Source organism: Lycorma delicatula, chromosome 4 (assembly GCF_047948215.1).
Source record: "Lycorma delicatula isolate Av1 chromosome 4, ASM4794821v1, whole genome shotgun sequence".
Taxonomy (NCBI): domain Eukaryota; kingdom Metazoa; phylum Arthropoda; class Insecta; order Hemiptera; family Fulgoridae; genus Lycorma; species Lycorma delicatula.
The window spans coordinates 10,229,709-10,251,475 of NC_134458.1; the positions used below are offsets into that span (position 1 = coordinate 10,229,709).

Consider the following 21,767-nt stretch of genomic DNA (forward strand, 5'->3'; position numbering starts at 1 on the left):
CGTACAAATAAATGATGGCTGCTGTCATGTGATATCTCTACTGCATTTCTGTTGGTTGGTGATAAGACTTTTAACAATAACCGTTTATGTGTGCGAGGGTTTGCTGCTCAAACATGTTCGAGGTCGACTGGATGCGTAGGTATTGTAGGAGTGGATATGAGGCATTGTAGGAGGGGTTACGTTTTAGTTCGTTTGCTTTTTCATTCCGTCACTGTCTCTTGACTTGAACGCATACATCAATATAGCACAACAAACTTTCGTCAAACCACACTGAGACCACAAGTGTTAGTGAATTACAAGTTGAAAAAGAATATGACATTATATCACTGGAAAAAATAAAAACTAAACACGGGACTACTATTCTTTGCACACTTCGGTTTGAGGAGGAAGAACGTAAACTCTTTCTCCCGAAAAAATTCGCCGAACGGTTGAAAGATGACGAGATGAAACAGCTTTTGACAATGAAGACAAAATTGGTCTTCAAGGATATTGTGGGGAAAACCTACAACATCGTTTTCGAATAAACTCGGCGATTATGAAGATTATATAACAAAATAATCCTTTTCAGGACTACTACACGTTAACATATTCATCACAAATTTTCACATAAATACACAAAACAAAAACACATTAAATGTCCATACAGTGATGTACGACTTGTTTTATTTAAAATAAGTTATTCTCATTGCTGGAAAAGGTTCAAGGCCTGTGATATAATCTGATATTGGATCCGTCCAGTGTTAAATTATGTTATGATTGGTGATGAGAATGTTTAACACAAATATATTTTTTCATTCCGTTTATAAAAATACATTTCTCATAAGACATTTATCTTTTTAAATTAGGCTTTGCACTTTGTGTGCACGCAGACGACTACAACAGCTGATGTACTACCAATCTTTGAAATATTAAAGTAGTTATTATCATCATTATTATTATTATTATTATTATTATTATTATTATTATTATTATTATTATTATTATTATTATTATTATTTATAGTATAACAAATAATGGGATTAGCAGTTGGTTGTGGTACTTTGCAAGTTGTAACGATTGGGTGTTGGCTTTGCGCGCGTTAAACTGGCGGCAGTGATGTAAGGTAGCTGTTCTTCAGTGGCACGCCAACACTCGCACCGTCAACATCAAGCTACTCCGCAGACGTTAACACGCGCGCGATTACTCAATCACTGGCTCCTGGTGTACCAGGCGACGACGAGGACCTCAGTGACGCTTCCTAGTGCAACTGCGGCACGGTGATCAGAACCATCCTCGAGGTACGTCTCTACTTTGTTTATATTTTTCTTAAGTAACGAGAAGGGGGGTTCATTGGCAAGGGAGGGTTGGAGATGAAAGGGGGATAGCGGTAGGGACCTGGTGCGCATGCACTAATTCAAATTCGAGCGTGTTGGTTTCCTGGAAGGGCGTGGCCCTTTTCGCGCGTACAATTGTAACGGTGATTCTAATTTGGCTCCCAAGGTTAGGCCGAGGGTAAAAATATAACCTGGGACCTTTCTTTGAAGGTCATACAACTAACCATCAGAGATTTCACATTGAAATATGTGTGACCACATATTCCAATATAAAATTTTCTGCTCTTTTCATTGGTGGGTCAAAAATAGGTCATTCTATTTGAAGAAATCGTGTTAACCTTGAAATAAGGTCAAATCTAAAGTCACCATAAGCTGTTTCTCCCTCTCTCCAATCTGAGTAAATTTTCTTTATGTAATTTTTTTTGTTTTGTGCGTAGTTTACGAGAAAATCGCTTGGAGTGATTAAAATGAAGCACTGTATAAGTTTTACAGTTACATAAATATAATAAATATTTTTTTTTTTTTTGTCTTCAGTCATTTGACTGGTTTGATGCAGCTCTCCAAGATTACCTATCTAGTGCTAGTCGTTTCATTTCAGTATACCTTCTAAATCCTACATCCCCAACAATTTGTTTTACATACTCCAAACGTGGCCTGCCTACACAATTTTTCCCTTCTACCTGTCCTTCCAATATTAAAGCGACTATTCCAGGATGCCTTAGTATGTGGCCTATAAGTCTGTCTCTTCTTTTAACTATATTTTTCCAAATGCTTCTTTCTTCATCTATTTGCCACAATACCTCTTCATTTGTCACTTTATCCACCCATCTGATTTTTAACATTCTCCTATAGCACCGCATTTCAAAAGCTTCTAATCTTTTCTTCTCAGATACTCCGATTGTCCAAGTTTCACTTCCATATAAAGCGACACTCCAAACATACACTTTCAAAAATCTTTTCCTGACATTTAAATTAATTTTTGATGTAAACAAATTATATTTCTTACTGAAGGCTCGTTTAGCTTGTGCTAAACGAGCCTTCAGTAATATAAATATAATATATATATAAATATATTTAACTTATTTTTTTATGGAGTTTACATGTTCTTTAATCCTGAATTTAAAAAAATTGGCGATTCTACAACATAATTTTTTTCAATTTTTACAGTTTAATTTGTTTTCAGGTTTTTAATATCATTTTATGTATCGTTTATTTTAATACGAAGATTATATTGATACTTATTAATTTAAACAGTTTTATATGGTCTTATTCTGGGATTTTATATTTATACTGGTATTTTATTATTTAAAATCGGTAGCTTTGTTTATTTCTTATATAATCTAACATCATCATTTATGTTAAATATTTAGGCGCAGACAGATTAAAATGTTTGACCTCAACATACATGCGTTTTTAAATAAACTGTAGATATATATCAGCAGAAGGGTTGCAAAAGCTTTTTTATTGTCCGTGTATCTTGTTAGTAAGAGGTTTAAAATGTATTATTAATTTGTTTTGCATTAACAAACATGCATAAAGATTTAAAATTATAAGCTTAATTTCATTTTTAATTTTCATCTTTTAAAAGTTTTATTAGGTTGGTGAACAGTTATGGTTTTGATTCTTAATTTTAATAATATATTTAAATATAAATATATCATTTACTTTTATTTTCAGAATCTTTATTTAATTAACTATGCTGTGCCTATTTCAAATATTATATGTTTCTTATATAAAAAGGAATTAATTGTCTGTGTATCACAAACAAGGATATGAAATTAAATATTTTTACATACATACATGATATCCCCTTTCTTGTTTTAGTAACCTCTTAAATAACACACGCACACCATATTACAGATGAGTTCAAAGGGCTTAAGAATACTAACTGTCAAGAAGATAGAATAACATCTGGAGAATTTATTTTAGATTGCTAAAACTGCAGTTAAAACGTTAACTTCGCAATTATCAAGCTCGGCATCCGAGCTTGATAATTGCGAAATAATAATCAATAATCAATAATTTAAAGTAAGTAATTAACGATATTTTTCCCATAAAGGTCCGTGGTGAAAAATAAAAACAATTTTAATGAATTTCTTTCGTTATTTATTTCATAATACCGTTTAAGACTAAATTCCAGTGATTGGTGTTGCTATTTTTCTCTCTGACACTAACTAATGTAATGGCTGGCGATTTTTATAAAGACATGTATTTTAAAAAGTGATTTTGAATTTTATATTTTCATTTAGTAAATAGTTGTTTGTATATTTCGTAATCTTCAATGGTATTAAAAGGTGTTCCTTTTCAGTGTACGTGTAAAATATTGCATGCACGTTTGTGCGAGCTCTTTTTTTGAATCTACATCCCGCTTGTTCAATGTAGAATATCGTGAAGTAAATACAGTATTTTTATATATTAAAAAGGCATTGCAAATTGTGTGTGATGCTTAAAACCAAAATAACCATCACATAAAATAGTTGGTTAAAGCAATACTGGACGATCACACTCAAAAAACAATAAGGAAAAAGCACTAACCCTGAAATACATGAAATAAACTGGTTCAACTGCGAAATGCTCCACATTAAACAAATGAGATGCCACACCTTTAAAGTTTCACTGCTAAAAAATTACGTTAATTTCATTATTAAGTTTTGATTAATTCATTAAAATCTGGGCAGATGGTTATCTGCCCAGAGACAAGTCTCTTGCACCACGTCCGTCTCCATTCACCTCTATTCCCAGATTTAATCACGAAAAATTTAACAACAGGAAACTAATACGGTGATGATAATACTTATAAAATTAGTGATGTACCATTACCCTCCGCCTACTGATCACCCGCAGCCGCCCATAACATAGAGGCGCTGATTGCAGCCGCTTTTAAGACATAGAAACAGGTTGCTCTAAAGCCGTTCCTACTATGGAAAACAGACGCTTCTGTAAGATATTTCCTATTCTGACTCTCAATCTATTGAAACCTGATCTGGTGGCCTACCAGTAGCTAAATCTCCGTCGGTATATCTCTCAGGATCTGCAGGAGCTGCAAATCCCACCACTAAAATCAAGGCTCTATATTCCTTAGTCAACGGTTCGTTAATTTTATTACTCTATTTTTGCCTTTCAATCGATTTACAAGATATTATTGGCTATGATTAAGATAATACATCAGTAACACCCATCAGCTTAACCACTCTTGTTTTTTTTAATTCACATTCAATCGGCCCAATTTTTTATAAAAAGTGTTTGACTGTTATTTTATTTATAGACATCAAAACCGCTTAGGCGTTAGGACCATTTGTTTTTTATCACACAAATTATGCGACTTCTACAAGTTATACAAACCATCTCATCTAAAGTAAATTGTAATCAAGCAATCTCTTAACAACTATGCCTTTTCTCCAGTATGAACTGAACGACAGGATTTATAATTTGGCTAAATTCATCTTGTTAACGTTTTACTGTATACACGTGTCATGATCTCTTCTAAATTTCTCAGAAATTTTATTTGAACTGATACTGAATATGTAAATGGTTTGAGAATATTACAAAATTAAAAATAACATCTTTTCAACAAAAAAAAAATATATAACTAAACTTCTTTTCATTCTGTAACGGAAATTAAATGATATAAGAATGCAGCCTGGACCGCTTCACCAATCTGGTTTAGCGGGCACTTCTACAGCTATGTATACGTTGGTACTTAGGTTATAGATATAGCTTTCACATACCGGTAGCTCAGCTATGAATATAAATTAAAAGAAAATTCGGTGGTGTAACTGTGGTAACGTATCTTTACATTTACTAAAACTTAAATGAAAGGATAATAATTGACCGATATACTCGCAAGTTACAGATTAATCAGTAATCCAATAAGTTTATCGATCATCAACCGATCAAAATAATTTATTGGTGCTGGTCTGATCAATCATAATGATGATTAATGAGCATTAGACTAAATTACAAGTCAGTAAACCACCATTTGGTGATCGATTCGGTTGACAGTCCATTTTTTTCTTTGACCAATCAACAACTAATAAAATATTCACCAGTTTTTATTAAGAAGAGGTTTTTTTTTTACTTATCAATATTTACAAAAAATAATTTTTAAACAACTTTAGTTTTTGGCCTATGTGTGTGTGTGTTTGTGTGTGTGTGTGTGTGTGTGTGTGTGTGTGTGTGGGCGCGCGCACGCGCGTTAAAATAACAACATTAACGTTAAATTATGTTAACAAGCCAGCCTTTACTGATATATTCTTACGCGCGCAAATTCACACAAATACTTATAGCTTACATCTATCTGATCATATACACACGCGCGCAAACATAGAAATTCATGCACACACACTTAATTTTTATTTTTTTTATTTTCTGAAACAGGGACCTCAAAACTTCATAATTTCAAAAAAGAAAACGTAAATAAAACGTTCAACTAATTACAACAAAATAATCTTTAATATAATATTTTTTACTTTAACAATCTGGAAAATGAAAATCTTTTGTAATAGTGTTGGGATTTTTATTAATTTTAAATTGACTGTTGTTTGTAAATATTTTTGCCGTTCGTTCAGTAACGTTAATTAAACTTGACTTTAATAAAAAGGCACGGTTAGTATAAATATATTACTCTAAGTTTTTTTCATAAGTGAATCACAACCGGCATCAAAACTCTTAATATAAAAGCCGGAAAAATATTGCATGACTTCCTTGGCTGTTAATCATAAAGAATAAAAGAGTTAGAGCAAAAGAAAAAAAAATATATATATATATATATATATCGGTGACCAAAGTCACACGATGACCTCTTTTAAAACGACAAATAGTTGTTTTTTTGCTGCTTTCCATTTTCAAGATGATAAAACCTGATTTTAACGCGAATCTGTTCAGTTTTAGGATACTATTTTTTCACTGTCATTTTGTCACTGAAAAGTGGTTGCCGCATTTGTATTCTACAATAAAAAATACTTCAAAACCGTTTGTCGCTAAACAGAAAAACAGAGAGATAGTTTTAAGTAAGTTTCATTGGGTCGGGAGTCCAACCCAATATATTCATTATATATATTTTTTTACTTTTTGGGGGTTGTGGAGCCTAAAACTTAAAAGATTTGCAAAAACTCCAGATACTCCATTTTTGGCATGATGACTATTCTTTCCCCTTTAAATAGCTATTGTAGCTATATTCGCCATGAAAATAATCCCAATTATTTGTCATAAAGTAGATCAAAAAATTACTACCCATATGCATTATAAGACATCGCTCTGATATTAAATTACTAATTAATATATTTATTTATGTAATATTAATACAGTGAGTAACTACAGAAATTTAATGTACTATGTGAAAGGTCAATATCATTTATTCGTTCACACATTATATTAACTCTTAACATAATGTATTTAATCGAAGTTAATTTATTCGAAGTAATTAACACCATTTAGTTACTGAAGAGCCATTCACAGAAGTTTTTTTTATTACCTTTTTTCACTATAAAATTCTTATCGTTAGCTTTTTATTTTGGTTCCCTAAAAAGAAGAAAGTTTGATATTTTATTTTGTTTTGTTGATTTTAAAATTAAAATATCCCGATCTTCTGGTTTGATAATACTACTTTAGTTATTCTGTCTAACTTATCGGTCACTAATCAATAAATGCTTAAATTTCATAAAAAATCAATCAAAATTTTGGAAATTCTAAGTCTGGTAATTCACATCTGACCACGTTATATTTATTTCCATTGTACTTGAGACATTTCATCTTACATAAAACAAGTACCGATATTTAACTTCCTATTTATATTTGTCATTCCTGTAAGTCACAAAAAGTTGATCTCAAACTTTATAATTTGATAATGACCACGTATTATTTGACCAGTTATAAATTTAATCGCTTAGAATTACTATTTCACTACGTCTATCATAACTTTAGATTTAGTTTCCGGTCAACGGTTCAATACCAAAAGCGACAAAAGCGAAGTATAGCATATAAATTAGAGCGTATCAATGTAAAAGTAATAGGAAACTTTAAATATAAATCGCGTTCCTGGTATGTCATTTTGGTTTGGATAGGCCTATATATTATATATTAAAAGTGAAATTAAATCAAAAGCTAAATAATGGATCATCTTAAAGCAAGCTAAATGATAAGCTTTTTTAAAAAATATATAAAACAAGTAATAGCGGAAATAATGAAATCAATTTACCCTTGTCGCGATTTTCCACGGCAGAATTTGCAGAACAGGAACAAGGAAAAAAGTAGGAAAACGCCACCGAGGATGCCAGCCAGCAATACATACAGAGAGAAGTACTTGCCACCGACAGCTGGGCTAGTCTGCTGTGATACCAAGCCCTGCAAATAGAAATTACATTTTTTTTTTTAATTGTAAATGTATGTGAAGTGATATAGTAATTATGATATACGTATAGTTTATGTTATTAACACTAACTGAAGAAGGAAATTTGGTTACAGGATACCTAATCATAATTTGATATTATTGTGTTACTCATTTATTCTTGGGGGGTAAAAAAATTCCCCCGCCACCGCTCTTTGCACTGGAGAATTAACGATAAGTGCTGATGCTACAACAGATTGAAAAAAAAGAAAAGTTATAAGCGGGAAGAGTGTGTAGATTGTATATTATGAAATCCGAAAGAAACAGCAAGTCCGAACTTAACGGTAGAAGTAGATGAATCCCGTTCCGTTAAAGTTAAGAACAACGAGAGTAGGATTGACCTCTCACCCGCCGGGTTGGTCTAGTGGTGAACGCGTCTTCCCAAATCAGCTGATTTGGAAGTCGAGAGTTCCAGCGTTCAAGTCCTAGTAAAGCCAGCTATTTTTACACGGACTTGAATACTAGATCGTGGATACCGGTGTTCTTTGGTGGTTGGGTTTCAATTAACCACACATCTCAGGTACGGTCGAACTGAGAATGTACAAGACTACACTTCATTCACACTCATACATATCATCCTCATTCATCATCTGAAGTATTATCTAAACGGTAGTTACCGGAGGCTAAACAGGAAAAAAAAAAGGATTGACCTCTCGCAATAGGTCTTTGGCGTTGTATATCGCGAGAGGAAGGAGTGTTTTTGTGCGCTCGTACAACTCGTTTTGCTAAGTATCATTGTGAGATGATATTTAGTTAAATAACAATCGCCTCAGATACGTAGGTCTTATATACAAAATATTTATGATAAAACCTTCAACACCACACTGTAAATTATTCCTAGAACTTGTGGATCTGCCGACAGGAGTTCACACTAACGTGTAAAATCTACGTGGACTTCGACCAAACAGAAATTTAATTGACTCCTACTTTTGTAAGTTTTTTTTTTTCTTTACTTTCTGGGCCGGACCGACTTGATGAGTATTACGCCACCCAGGGGAGTGTCCGTTACTCTAATTAGCCCTCCCCACCTACCGGCATGGCAGGTCGGGCTAACCGGTGGCTCTTTTGAGGTTTCTTTCATTTTTGTCCTTTATGGCACCACACCATACCTGAATGCCGTGGTTGGCCCATGGATCTTTTGTTATTTTTTATTCCTACCAAACACACCCAAGGAGTCCTCAGCAGATCATTGAAACCAGCACACCTCAGCATGCTGGCTCTCACTGCTGAGGCTATCCACCCCACCTAACAAACTAGTACCCCATATTTCTCTCATTTATGCTCTTTTGCTTTAAAACTGTTCTTATGTAATCAGCAACCTTTTTCCATTTTACCTCACTGTCAAGCATATAATCAACTGTTTCCTTCGGCGTTTTCCCTCTAATGCCTGCATACTGCCTTAAGTCCTGCTATTTGTGGCACCTCAGAATGGTATGCTCAACATCATGTTGTTCTACACAGTACATACACATAGACTGATCTCTTTTGGCAATTTTATGAAGATGATATGCATTGAAACAACCATGCCCTGTTAAAAATTGTGTAACATAATAATCCATTTCACCGTGACGCCTACTTGTTCATATTAATATGCCAGGTATTAATAATCTAGTCCAATTAGCTACCCCTGCATCCAGCCATCTTTGCTGCCGTAAGTTATATATCTCTTCTTTTACTTCATTATCTGTTCTGCCTAAGTATTTCTCAACTCTGTATTTAGCGATAAGATCTATAGGGAAAACTCCAGAAAGGACACAGAGGCCTCATAAGAGACCGTTCTGTAGGCTGATACAACTCCTAAGAGTACCCCTCTGTGTATCTTCTTCATTCTATCTCTATTCCTTCCAATAATGAATGCTAACCACCATGCCGGAACGGCATACAACATTGAAGAAGTCACTGTCGACGCAAGAAGTCTTCTCTTCGAAGCCATTGGTGCTCTCTTCTTTGACATTAACGCATTCAAACTTCTCATCATTCTTTCTGCACTATCACATATTTTTAAAACATGTTCTGTAAAACGACAGTTCTTCTGCAATGTGACTCCCAAATATTTTAGCATCTGTACTTCCTCTATTCTGTGACCATCGATGTGTATATCAACCGATTCTAGTACCCTACGTCCGGTGAACTTGACATATTTACACTTATTCACAGATAACTGTAACCCTCTTGTACGCAACCATCTAACTACTATTTCTAGTGACAGGTTTGTCTTATCTTTAACTTCTTCCATTGATTTAGCTTGTATGAGCACAGCTAAATCATCAGCATAAGCAATAAGCTGTACCCCTTCTGGATACTAAGAATGCCATCAAAGACCAGGACCCACAGTAATGGGCCCAGAACTGAACCTTGCGGCACATCGCCTGACATATTGAAGTGTACTTCATCTTCTTGTGTACTAATCTTACACCTTCTTTCATTGAGATATTCCTCAATTTGTCTCCGCAGGTATGAGCTGATTCTCTTCTCTTCCATGGACATATTTATGTGTCTCCATGCTATTGTGCCGAATGCATTCTTCACGTCAAATGATACCATTAATGGAATCTGTCTAGTTCGCCAAGTACCTCTTCTAGAGTCTTCGGCCCAATTAATCACCTTACTGATGGCCTGAACGGTGGATCTCCCCTTCCGGAAGCCATATTGATTTGGGCTTATGCCCAAGCCTTCCTCAACCTCGCTCACTATGCGGCCAGCCAGCATCTTTTCCACAAGCTTTCCCGTTGTGTTCAGGAGGCTCAATGGTCTATATGTCATATTTCCTCTTTCATCTGTGCTCTTCGGTAATAACACAACTCTCGCCTCCTTCCAACACTCCGGGAAAGTCTTGTTTACTAGTCCATGACTGACCATCTCTAGCATCTCCCATGGAGCTTGATTGATAAGTTTCTTGATAATTGCCACTGGGGTATAATCCGGAACAGGACTTTTCTTTATAGCTAACATATGTCCAGCGCATAAGAGCTCACTCACTGCAAAACATCTGCTCTCACATTCAGTGTGTCTTCTCTCATTGGGCGTGAAATGCGGGAATAGGCTGGGGATTATCCTTTCTGTTTCTTCCTTTGTAATTACAGTGAGACACCTATCGAACCTTTTGGTAATTATTCTGTAAGCCATGCCCCAGGGATCTTTACCGAGTTCTTCACACAGCCTTGCCCAACGATCTCTCTTTTCTTTTCTTATTGTTCTATTTAATGTTCTTCTTGCCTCTATGTATCTCATGTTGGCCTCTTCATATCTCAGTCCACCTGCTATTCTGAGACTCTGCTTAATTCGTCTTTTATTTTGCAGAATCTGCCTAAGATAAGCGATTTCTCCAGTCCATCAATACACCATTCATTTTCTAACTCCATTGTGCATCTCCCTATCCATCTCTTGTTTTATTATATTAGCAAGGGTTTCTGGCGTGAGTTGTTCAGTAGCCGCTAATCTGATAGCAACCTTTCCTGTAATAGCCTCTATCTGTTCTGCAGTGAATCTAGGAACAGTTTCTCCATCATAACTATTAAAACTAATGTCTTTCTGTGTAAACATTGTTGCATAATGATCACTGGCTATATCTTGTTGTAGCACTTGCCAGTTCCACTGCTGTGTTCTCAATCTATCATCCAGGATAGTGAGGTCTAAGATTGAGGTATGACCTCTAGCCTCGAATGTTGGAGTGTCATCATTTATACATTGACATCCTACTGTCTCCATTAATTCCATCAACATTTCTCCTCTCTTACTGGTACTGCAGTCCCCGGCTGCCACCAGCCTACTATTGAAGTCACCTAGCATTATGATCTTTTTGTCTGTGTTAGTAATCACATTTTGAATTACATCAAGTGTCCTATCAAATTCTACATTATCCACATTCAGTGATATATAAACTCCAACGATTGTTACCGACAGTGTTTCTGCAGCCACAACAACTTTGCCTCTAAAAATAAGTTTTTAAGCAATCTTATGACTGACATCTTTAATTGCCACATTTCCTACAGTGTCAGTATGCCATCCTGTTCTTGCTGCCTCATAAATATTTGGCTCAGTTACAATTAAAAAATCAAAATATTTTTCCACTATCAGCCTAGACACAAGATCGTGCGACAGCCTACTCCTGTTTAGATTAGCCTGTAGCACTCTAAGCATCCTGGTGTTTTCCACATTGCCATGCCCCAATCCTATGTTCATTACTATCACATTTGAGACATTTTTTGGGCTCCTGACAATTAGCTATTGTGTGTTCTCTACCCCCACAGTTAAAGCACAGGTCGCTTCTATCAGGGCCTTTACATCCGTGGCGTCTGTGCCCAGTTCCCCAGTACCTGTAGCATTTCTCAGTGTCTTCTCTTATGAATGCTCTACAGTTAACCCAGCCTATTCTTATTCGCTGCTCTACTATTTTGCTCGCCACCCTGTATGATGTGACAATAGTCACATTTTTAGTTTCAGCAAATCCTGGTCTAATTGAGGAGATTTTCACATCCTCCACTTCACCAATCCTCATCTTTAATGCGGCTAGGATCTCTTCTTCCGTAGTATCACTTTCTACATCTCTTATATGCACTATTGTTCTTCTTCCACCTCTTGTTCTGAGATCGACTTTTAAATTCGCTACCTTATCTTTGAGGATATTTGTGAATTCTGTTGCCCGTTCTGGTCCTTGTATCCTTACTAAGACTGCTTCATTTCTCCCTTTTTTTACTGATATAACATCCTTAGCGTCATCTCTATTTACTGCTGTTTTCATTGCCCCCAAAAGTTCAGCATAGGTCTTACCCTCTGATTTTACCACTATGGTTCTACTATTCTCCACAGGTAGGGTGGCCTTCATAATGTGCGGCTGTCCTGGTCTAACCTGTGTTGAAGCTACATCGGTGTGTAACGTCAAGACTTTAGTGGTTTCCTCATTACTCCTGTTCAGATAAGACACTATCTTGTTTCATGTAATTACCTACATGGTTATTAGGCACTGTGTAGAACAGATTAGTGGTATTGTTCATAATTCTCCTCATAGCTTTCAGAATTATCAACATTGTATTCTGTACCTCCATGTTTGAGTCATAAAAAATTTTATACTTATTTCTTTTAACCTCTGTATGTTCATTCAGTATCGTTTGCTCATCCCTTAGTATGTCATCACCTGCCTTATATTTTAATCTACCAGATTCATCATCAATATTTCCACGAATTTTACTGATATCACTCAAACTACAAGTATCGCCCACTTCAGTGGGGAGCTCTGTAACCAAACTCAATTTAGACCTCAATGCATTCCGCCATCTCCTATTTAACATCCCTATTAATTCTTCATCAGATAATTCCTTATTAAGTATTTGCTCCTCGTAATCATCTCCAACCAGAAAATCTGTTTGTGTTGCCTGCATTATCTGAACTGCTGGCGAAGTAGGCATCTCAGCCAGAGCGTTTAGGCCCTCATAAATTTTTTTCAACTCTGACTCGTGTGTACCTATGTATTTAGTCAGTCCAGGACCAATGTGTTGCTTTAATGCAGTCATCGTCAGGCCAAGTTGGTATATCAGACTGCCCAGTGTTTCTGGCAGCTCCTCCTCCTCCTCAGAGGACCCTTGACGGGCTCTCTTTTTACCTTTAAGATCCACTTTTTTCACATGTGGCAATTTCTGCGCACTGGTACTACTTTGTCAGGACATACCTTCCAAAGGAAGTTATCCCCGGCGTGGCTTTGTGTGGTATTGTACTCAGGGGACAACCCCGTTTCCAACGAGTACATGCAATTGCTTACACAATAGCTTACGCTCAGCTATATAATAGCTTACCTATATAAGGTACTAATAGTCTCTATAATAATAGTCTGTTATCAAATAGATAACCAACTGCTTCTCGTTATCACTAAAATTGAAATTAATGTACTTCTAAAAATGTTAAATGTATCCAACGTAGATAACAGTCAACAATATTTAAATGATATGCTATCTGTTATCAGCTGGAGATAACTGATTAATCACGTACAGCGAAGAGACGCTCCACTATAATCCTTATTGCCTGTGACAATAAGGTTGAAACGACAAAAATCACAATAATAAATCCGTCCGTTAACCAAAAATCGTAAAACTTTCAAAACACATCCAGTAAACACCCACCTAACAATACCTATTGTCCGCCTCCAAGAAAAAGCCGGAAAAACCAGTCCAAAAATATTATAATCGCGGAGCAGCACAACAACACGTCCGTACGGTACGAGTACACTTACTCAACTCCTTTTGTAAGTTTATGTGGAGGCAACGTTACCGTTGACTTGAATTTTTTTAAATAGATTATTGACGAAATTAAGGGTTTTATTGGAAGGTCCCAATAATGTGATGTTTTCAATAGACTAACAAAAAAATGACATTATAGTATTAAAAAATGCAAAAATACCAATAACAATGGTACAAATATATATTTTTGATATATTTAACGATATGTTTATGTACGATATATTTTCTAAACTGTCTAAACTTCACAAATCTGTGTAATTAAAAAAAATAATAATAACTATACGCGTGATAACAACCAAGCTTCTTTAGTCACCAGATAAGTTAAAAGGAAAAAATATACAATAATTATGGATATTGATTTTTGTGGGAGAAACAGAAATCCAAGACAATAATACGCATTAGAAGAAACTGATACTTCGAACCGGTTGCATTTGATTTGATTAAATTACCCGCATTTTATCATCGGGCCGGTTTAAGGTAAGGTCACTATTGCTTTACGTACCTTCTCTTCTTGTTATTTACTCTTGAATAATAAATTTTGTATTTAATCCATTATATTTTCTCCATATCTAATTTTTAATTACCCGGTTAATATAGCTAAATAAAGAGGAAAGTATGGCGATCATGTCAAAAATGTGATATCGGATTTTTCTACAAATCTTAAAACGTTTTAGGGTCCGACTAGTTCATCTAGACAAAAAACATGTCCATGTATGTATGGGCGTACCCTATTTCGATCTTCTTCGGAGATGTTTTAGATAAAACTTTATTAAAACAAATCTATTACCTACAATGTATATATAAATAATTCAAAAAAATTAACCCCCAACTCTTAAAGTTGAAATATATGTTTTTTTTTTGTAATTTTGCTCTATCTCCCTTCGGTTTTAATATTTTTAAAAAATATTTTGAAAGTCTATATTTCATATATAGTGCCATGAAGAAATTTCTACATTTTTTTTATTATTATAGATCTCGGATCTAAAATGCAGAAAAGTTTTTTAAACTTTTTTTCTTACTTTAGTCTTTATTTAGAGGAGGTGTTAAATTTAGAGTAAACTTTACTTCAGAATATTTGTTAAACTTAATCTATATATGAATATTTATAGAAAATAATTTCTTAAAATTTATTCCCCACCTCTAAAATATATATATACTGTATTTTTATTTTTTATTTTATTTATTTATTTATGTTTTGTAAACCATAATTTTTCTTTAAACTTGCTGAATAAAAATGCTCCAAATCAGACCGATTTATTGAAGTAAATGATTATTCCAATAAATAAACGTTTAAACCCCGAAAACAAGGAGGCTGAATGTAGCCCCTACTTCATAAATCAATTTTTAAACTTTTATTTTTTAAAATCGAAAACCTAACTCTATCTGGTATTAATGTTGAGAACGTGTGAGATTTTTAAAAAAAGTACGTAGGACCCGACTTAAATTTTTATTTAATAATTTCTGATACTTATGTTTTTGAAATTACAGTTTCATTAAAGATGTCATATGGGATAGTTTTTGAGCAAGGAGCTCAGACAGGCCCTAAATTTTTTCCTAAAATTTCAAGTTTTTTTTAGTAATTATGCATTAAATACAGTATAATTTTTATAATAAAAACACAGTTTGATTAAGAGCGTCAACAGGAATCCAAATGTTTTTACTAAAAATTTTTTTTTCAATTATACTTTTAATATTGCAAAATCTTTAATGTAAAAACACAATTTAATCGAGGGAGCCAAACCGGTCTCAATTTTTTTTACTCAACATTTTGATGTTTTTCGCAATTTACTTTAAATATTGCATAATTAAGTCATTAATATTTAAAAATCTTGTTTGAAATAAAAATCTGTCAAGGCAATAGCCGGTAAAGTTATGCAACCCTCTTGCCAGCTTTTTTAATATGTATATGAAAGTTGTACGCGTGTGTGTTTGCATGATAACGTATAAAAGACATTCTTATAAATAAATACACGTACCTAAACGTTATATTTGAGCGGTATGGAAACTAAGGGTAGCAGACTTGAGTACTCTTATCGTAAACCCTCCCGGTTGTAAAAACGGAGAATTCCTGTCATTTAAATTACTGTGCCGAAAACTCAACGACTCCCGCATTCGGATAAACAAAATTTTGGATTAACCAGACTTTACATCTAACCCTTCCCTGTTTTCATAGGCTAAAGTCAGAAGGATTTACCTAATTTTCAAAAGAAATTATTTTTTTCTGAATAATCTTCTTTTACCTCTTGCATAGCGATGTTTAGTCCTTTATTTCCATAACTTGTCTTCTTTTTTTTTAGTTCGATTTATTGCCTTTTTTTGGTTCATTTTATTATTTTTTAAATATTTTTTTATTTTGTGGCAGTTATATTTTTTATTTATAATAATTTATTTTATTATTTGTTACTTTTTAGTGATCATCGAAAAAAATGCACAATTCGAAAACTTATGAATATAACGTATTAACGTACTGAGACAAGCGAGGAAACTATAAATAATTCAATTTATCTATTTAATTGGCGTATACCCATCTAAACTTAAAGATTTCTCAAGCGATTGAGTTCCTCGAGAGACTTTGCATTGAGCAGATCATAGAGAAATTTTCTGGGATCCCAACAACTAACGGCTAAACTCTGCGATTTTCTCACGCGACTGAGTGCTACGTAGGCCTGGCTTTTGGCAAGGATGCGAGCGCTCAGATCTACGACGGCTCTATCTAGGGTAGTCCCTTGTAGTTTATGCACCGTCACAGCCCAGAACAATATTAGTGGCAGCATACGTCTTTCCGCTGTGCCCTGTCCCCATAAAGCATCAAATTCGACAATAGTGGGCTCGATGCTCAATTCGATGCCGACAGCACTACCTGTAGTTGTACTGTCATTAAACTCTACAAAGACCGTTTGCAGGAGTTCGTCGGGCTCAACCTGGTCTCGGCGTAGCGCAGACCACTCGATTTTTCTGAATATATTTCTGTTCCGGTTTCGTCCATCGTGATTTTGTATTATAGTAGCGAATACCCCCTTTGAATTTTTAAAATCGGACGATTGTTTGCAGTAATATTATAGGAGCACCCCAATTCTCCTTTCAAAACAGCGTCTCAGGGGCACCCCGTCTGTTACCAGTTGATGGTGATGATCGATCTAGCCTCGCATGACGGGCTCGCATCACCTCATCACTTTAGCCTCACCATCAGTCCCAATGGGAAGCCCATTATTATTAAACAAAATTTTATTTTTAGACTAATATTATTTTATTTAATGTAAATTTGATGCTATTATTTTTGTAATATTATTCATTCGATTGATTTGAATCATTCAGTTCAAACCCAGCTCACAGAGTGATAGAGGCTCACAGTTCATTAAATTTTGTGCTTCAACCGGCAAATCTTCACTATTACATATATGATATGCATTCCCGATGGTAACGTAAGGATTGAAACAGTAAAAAAGACAAAGATTATCATATTTTAAACAGAAAATAGATAAGTAAGTCTTAGATATCTGTTAAAATGAAGACGTCGGCACATAATCTAAAGGACTGGAAGAAGACACCAGTCAAACAACTTGTAAATAATAGCACTCAGAAGGCGTTATTTTAACTTTCCCACAAATCGTTCTTAAACATTTTTCCGATAAGCTGGGACCAGTCCTATTAATTGATAATTCAAACTATCAAATACCGGTTAAACATATTTGTACTGTATTCATAATTTTTCATCAATTCAGTCAGTAAATGACACGAGACGCTACCACTCTGCCGCGGAGATCTACGAGATTTACCCTAGTAAATTCTGTTATGATAATAAATATATATTTAGTTTGAAGCTAGTCCAGATACAGAAAAGAGTTTCGAAGAATATAATTCCGCCTCACAACTGATTACAAACTTTTTTGAAAACAATAAATATCGAACAAATTCATCTATATAAAATACACCATTTCCTAGACGGGCTAAACGGTAATGAAAAACGAAACGAGCTGTGGATGGGTCTAGGGACCAGTCGGGCCTCGTTTCGCTCGCCCGACCAACAGATGGCACACATCAGATGCCTCGGAATATCACGGGGAGGCATATATATATATTTATACACGAATATAATATTACACAGGAATATCAAACTCAGAATTTTTACGGCTTTAAAAGATTAAAAGTTGTTTCATTTTGGGCAATTAAGATTTCTCGAGATCGTTTGTCACCTTGTCCCGTTTCACAACGAACTCACCGAACAGCCTTCGATACTTTTTTCCTTAACGTCCGAGTCCATCGTTAGGTATTGTTTCAGAGGATGAGATGAACGACAATTTTTTAGCGTGTGAAAATGCCATGCCTGACCGGGATTCGAACCCGGGACCTCCGGATAATAGGCAGAGACGCTACCACTCGTGCCACGGATGCCGGCAGCTTTCGGTACTTAACCGCAAACAAGAACGCTACGCAAAAATGAATACTCTGGTAATGCATTCTTCGCTCGTACGATCGACGATTATCGCACACTAACTTCCTATGCTCTCTCTCACACTATCCTCGCATTTATCGCAAACTGTAGTCAAGTTCGGCGGTCGTCAGCAGTATTTATACCTTCGGACCTAGGGCTTAAATTATAGTAACAGCAGTCAACCTACCCCTTTATTCGTTCAAGCGTTTTCAAGAAAGAATTTTTTCAGTTGTTTTTCCTTCTGAATTTTTCTTTTTCAATCTGTCGATTTACGTTAGCATTTTCTCTCCCTTTCTTATCCTTTCACTTTCTAATATTGGAAGTTTCTCTACCCGTAGTAATATTAACTCAAGGGGCTTCCTTAGAGGTCAGGAAGAGTTTCCAGAATACAAAAATTTGCGGTACATTTAATTATGTTAACCCTTATTTAGTAAATTAAAAATGTTAACTTATCCAAAAGTATATATTTTATCGATGTGCAATCTACGTTACAAATAATAGTCACTTTTACTTTTAAAAAAAAAAACATTACAATATGATAAGTCACTGTGAAGTGAATCGGAAGCTTATTTTGCGTATTTTATCGATAAAATATAATATGGTAGTGATGGACTTAAATAGGAAAGAGAGAATTTTATGCGTTAAAATATAAACAAACTGACAGATAATAGTATCCAGGAAACAATGATGTCAACTTGTAGTATAAAAGATTGAAACTGCAGTTAAAAACATCCTTTTGTAATTATCCAAGCCTGGAAACTGATCGATACAACAACTTAAAGTTTCATGTATTTCACAGTATTATATCGCAAAACTAATAAACTACTAATCATGACGTAAAATTTTAAATTAAACACTCGAAAAAAATAAAATAAACCGGTTTACCTATAGACATGTAATTTAATAATGTAGAAGTTAATCTTCATAAAAATTGTATATAAAATTAAAGATTCTACAACGATATATATTTCAGAAATAAATTTATCGTTTTTAATATTTCTAAAGTACAATAATGCATTGTAAATCTGATAGTAAGTAGATATCCCTGTTGTCAATGACAGAAGGGTGCTAACATTTTAGAATAGGGTGAGATACGTCTCGACCAAGTTTCAATTCGATACGTCTCTCGATTCAAGAATTCGTTCTTGAAGAGAGATCGATAGCTCCGGGGAAGTTAAAGAGGTAGATTTAATTCACAAGCGTCTGAACGTAGATAGATCACGTTGTTAGAAATGGAGAAATTCACGATATGTATGAGATTTTCTCTTCACGTCCAGTTAGAAAGAGATCTTCAGGAAGATCTTGCAGCAAGGTTGCTGGAAAATATCAAGAGAAATTCGGCATAGAACAGATAACTGAAGGAGGTTGCAAGAGAAAGAAAGAAATGTAGAATTCTAATATGGAAAACCAATAAACCCTTATATGGTCACCAGAAGAAATAAGTGTACCGATCAATATTATATCATAATCTTTCTAACAATTTTTTTAAAGATTACTCTTTTTGTAAAATTCATTATATATTATCTGAATAAACATAAGCGACCAGACGAATGAGCAAGGTAATAAAATAAAAATTTACTGATAAATCAGTAACTTAAAAAATACATAACGGTATAAGATTCAAATATTACTAACGAACAGAAAAGAATACATCTCCGTAGCAGAAAACTTAAATACATAATTGTTAAAGCTGAAATTAACACAAATTTTATAGTTTGTTAAGGTACAGCTAAACGTCTCGCATTTAAATCTTACGTCCCATTTTATTTCTCATTTGTACAAATGAATAGGGAAGTTGTTTAATACGGGATAGCACTACTATGTATGCAGATGACAAATGAGTTATCTGTTCAGTTATACGTTTTCATTCGCTGAATACAAATAGATAAACAAATAGATACTCGATAAGCGTATGAATATTTTTGAACACACGAGATTGTATATTAAAGAAAAACAAATTCGGTTGAATTTTAAAAAAATGTTTTCGATCCTACCTGGAGTACAAACTTAACAAAATCTTAATAATAAGTTAAACGTATAGGTTTATTACAGTTAAATTATACGATAAATGAGCTATGTTAAACAGTTATTGAATATTGAAGTGAGAAAAGTTACAAATCGTTCAGAAAAAATAAAAATATATGCGCATTTCGATCGTTAAACAATCATAATCAAAAGAAACAGAGGAATCAGCAAAAGTACACGTAAAACCGAAGGTCATAGTGACAAAAGTAGTATGCATTTTTGTCATCATCTGGAATTATTGGATCATTCTTTTTACAAGACCACCGAGTTACAACCGTTACTTCAGTTCGTTGCACGAGCGCGATCACGCTTATCTTTCTTACATAATCCGTCTACCTTTACAGGAATTACATTTTAATCCGGTTTTTATGTGAGATCACTTAAGAACGCCTGGTTGAATGATTTTATTGTCGTCTCAGTCCAAGGTTTTTCAGTCGTTTACTTTTCAATAATAATCCATTTCGTTGTAAAGTACTTTTAAATTGCCGTAACTACTTTCTTCTGCAGTTAATATCTTTGCTGTCAATGATCGTACTTTTTCGACTTCTAAGAGATGGTTGAAAATCTAATGATTTAAAAATTTTGTACAACCGACTTTTTTTTGATAAATTTTGGGAATATGATCAGTCGTTTACAGCCGCTAAAACTTTATTAAAAGTTTGTTATATCGGAAAATGTTTTATATCTTTACTCAAATTTTCGTTTTAACAAGTTATCATATTTCTTTAAAACTTGTGTTTTAGAACGACTAATATTTTCTCTCTTTTCATGGATCTCCCATTTGTATGTTTGATTGAAACTCTTAATTTAACCGTAGTATTAACAAGATTATCAATAACAAACTAATGAAAAATAAATTAAGCATGTAATTACAAATAATAAAAAAAAAACAAAATAATAAAAAAGAGTAATAATAAGACTATTTTAACAACGATCTAGAACGCAGCGCACCATACGCGTAAGAATGTACCATATGCACCAAACGCATACCACACAACTTTATCTGCTAATACTCGTACGCTGATTACAAGTCTAGGAACTTGGTTCTAGTCTAGTAACGTAAGTACTGCACTCGTCGCCAGTGCTTCTACTTATTCTCTACTGTTTGGCGACCCAATCGTAAAACGTTTCACGACGTGTCGCTGTTTAGGTATAAAAGAGAACTTTATATGTACATTTGAAAAAACATATCATCAACAATTAACTACGATACGAGTACATTATCGCTTTAGATAGTCCAAGACGAATATGAAAAGTTACAAATTGTTTTTATATCTATAATTTATCTTAAAATGACGTGATCCATATAATATATTATTATGTATCGATCAATATAAAACATTTATTTACTCGTTCTTGCCATGCCTTACTCAGGATAACAT

At 34.2% G+C, this 21,767-nt stretch overlaps 1 protein-coding gene across 5 annotated transcripts in view; it reads right to left on the reverse strand.

The window, feature by feature from the left end:
* The window catches only part of LOC142323095 (uncharacterized), a 352,611-nt gene that overhangs the window by 252,595 nt on the left and 78,249 nt on the right, over positions 1 to 21,767 (reverse strand). For 4 of the 5 annotated variants that reach the window (XM_075362275.1, XM_075362276.1, XM_075362273.1 and 1 more), the window contains one exon: positions 7,510 to 7,655. In XM_075362275.1, coding sequence (XP_075218390.1) covers positions 7,510 to 7,655 — 146 coding nt within the window. Of the gene's footprint in view, positions 1 to 7,509; positions 7,656 to 21,767 lie in introns of those variants that run through there. The other variant, XM_075362280.1, reaches the window with a different exon arrangement.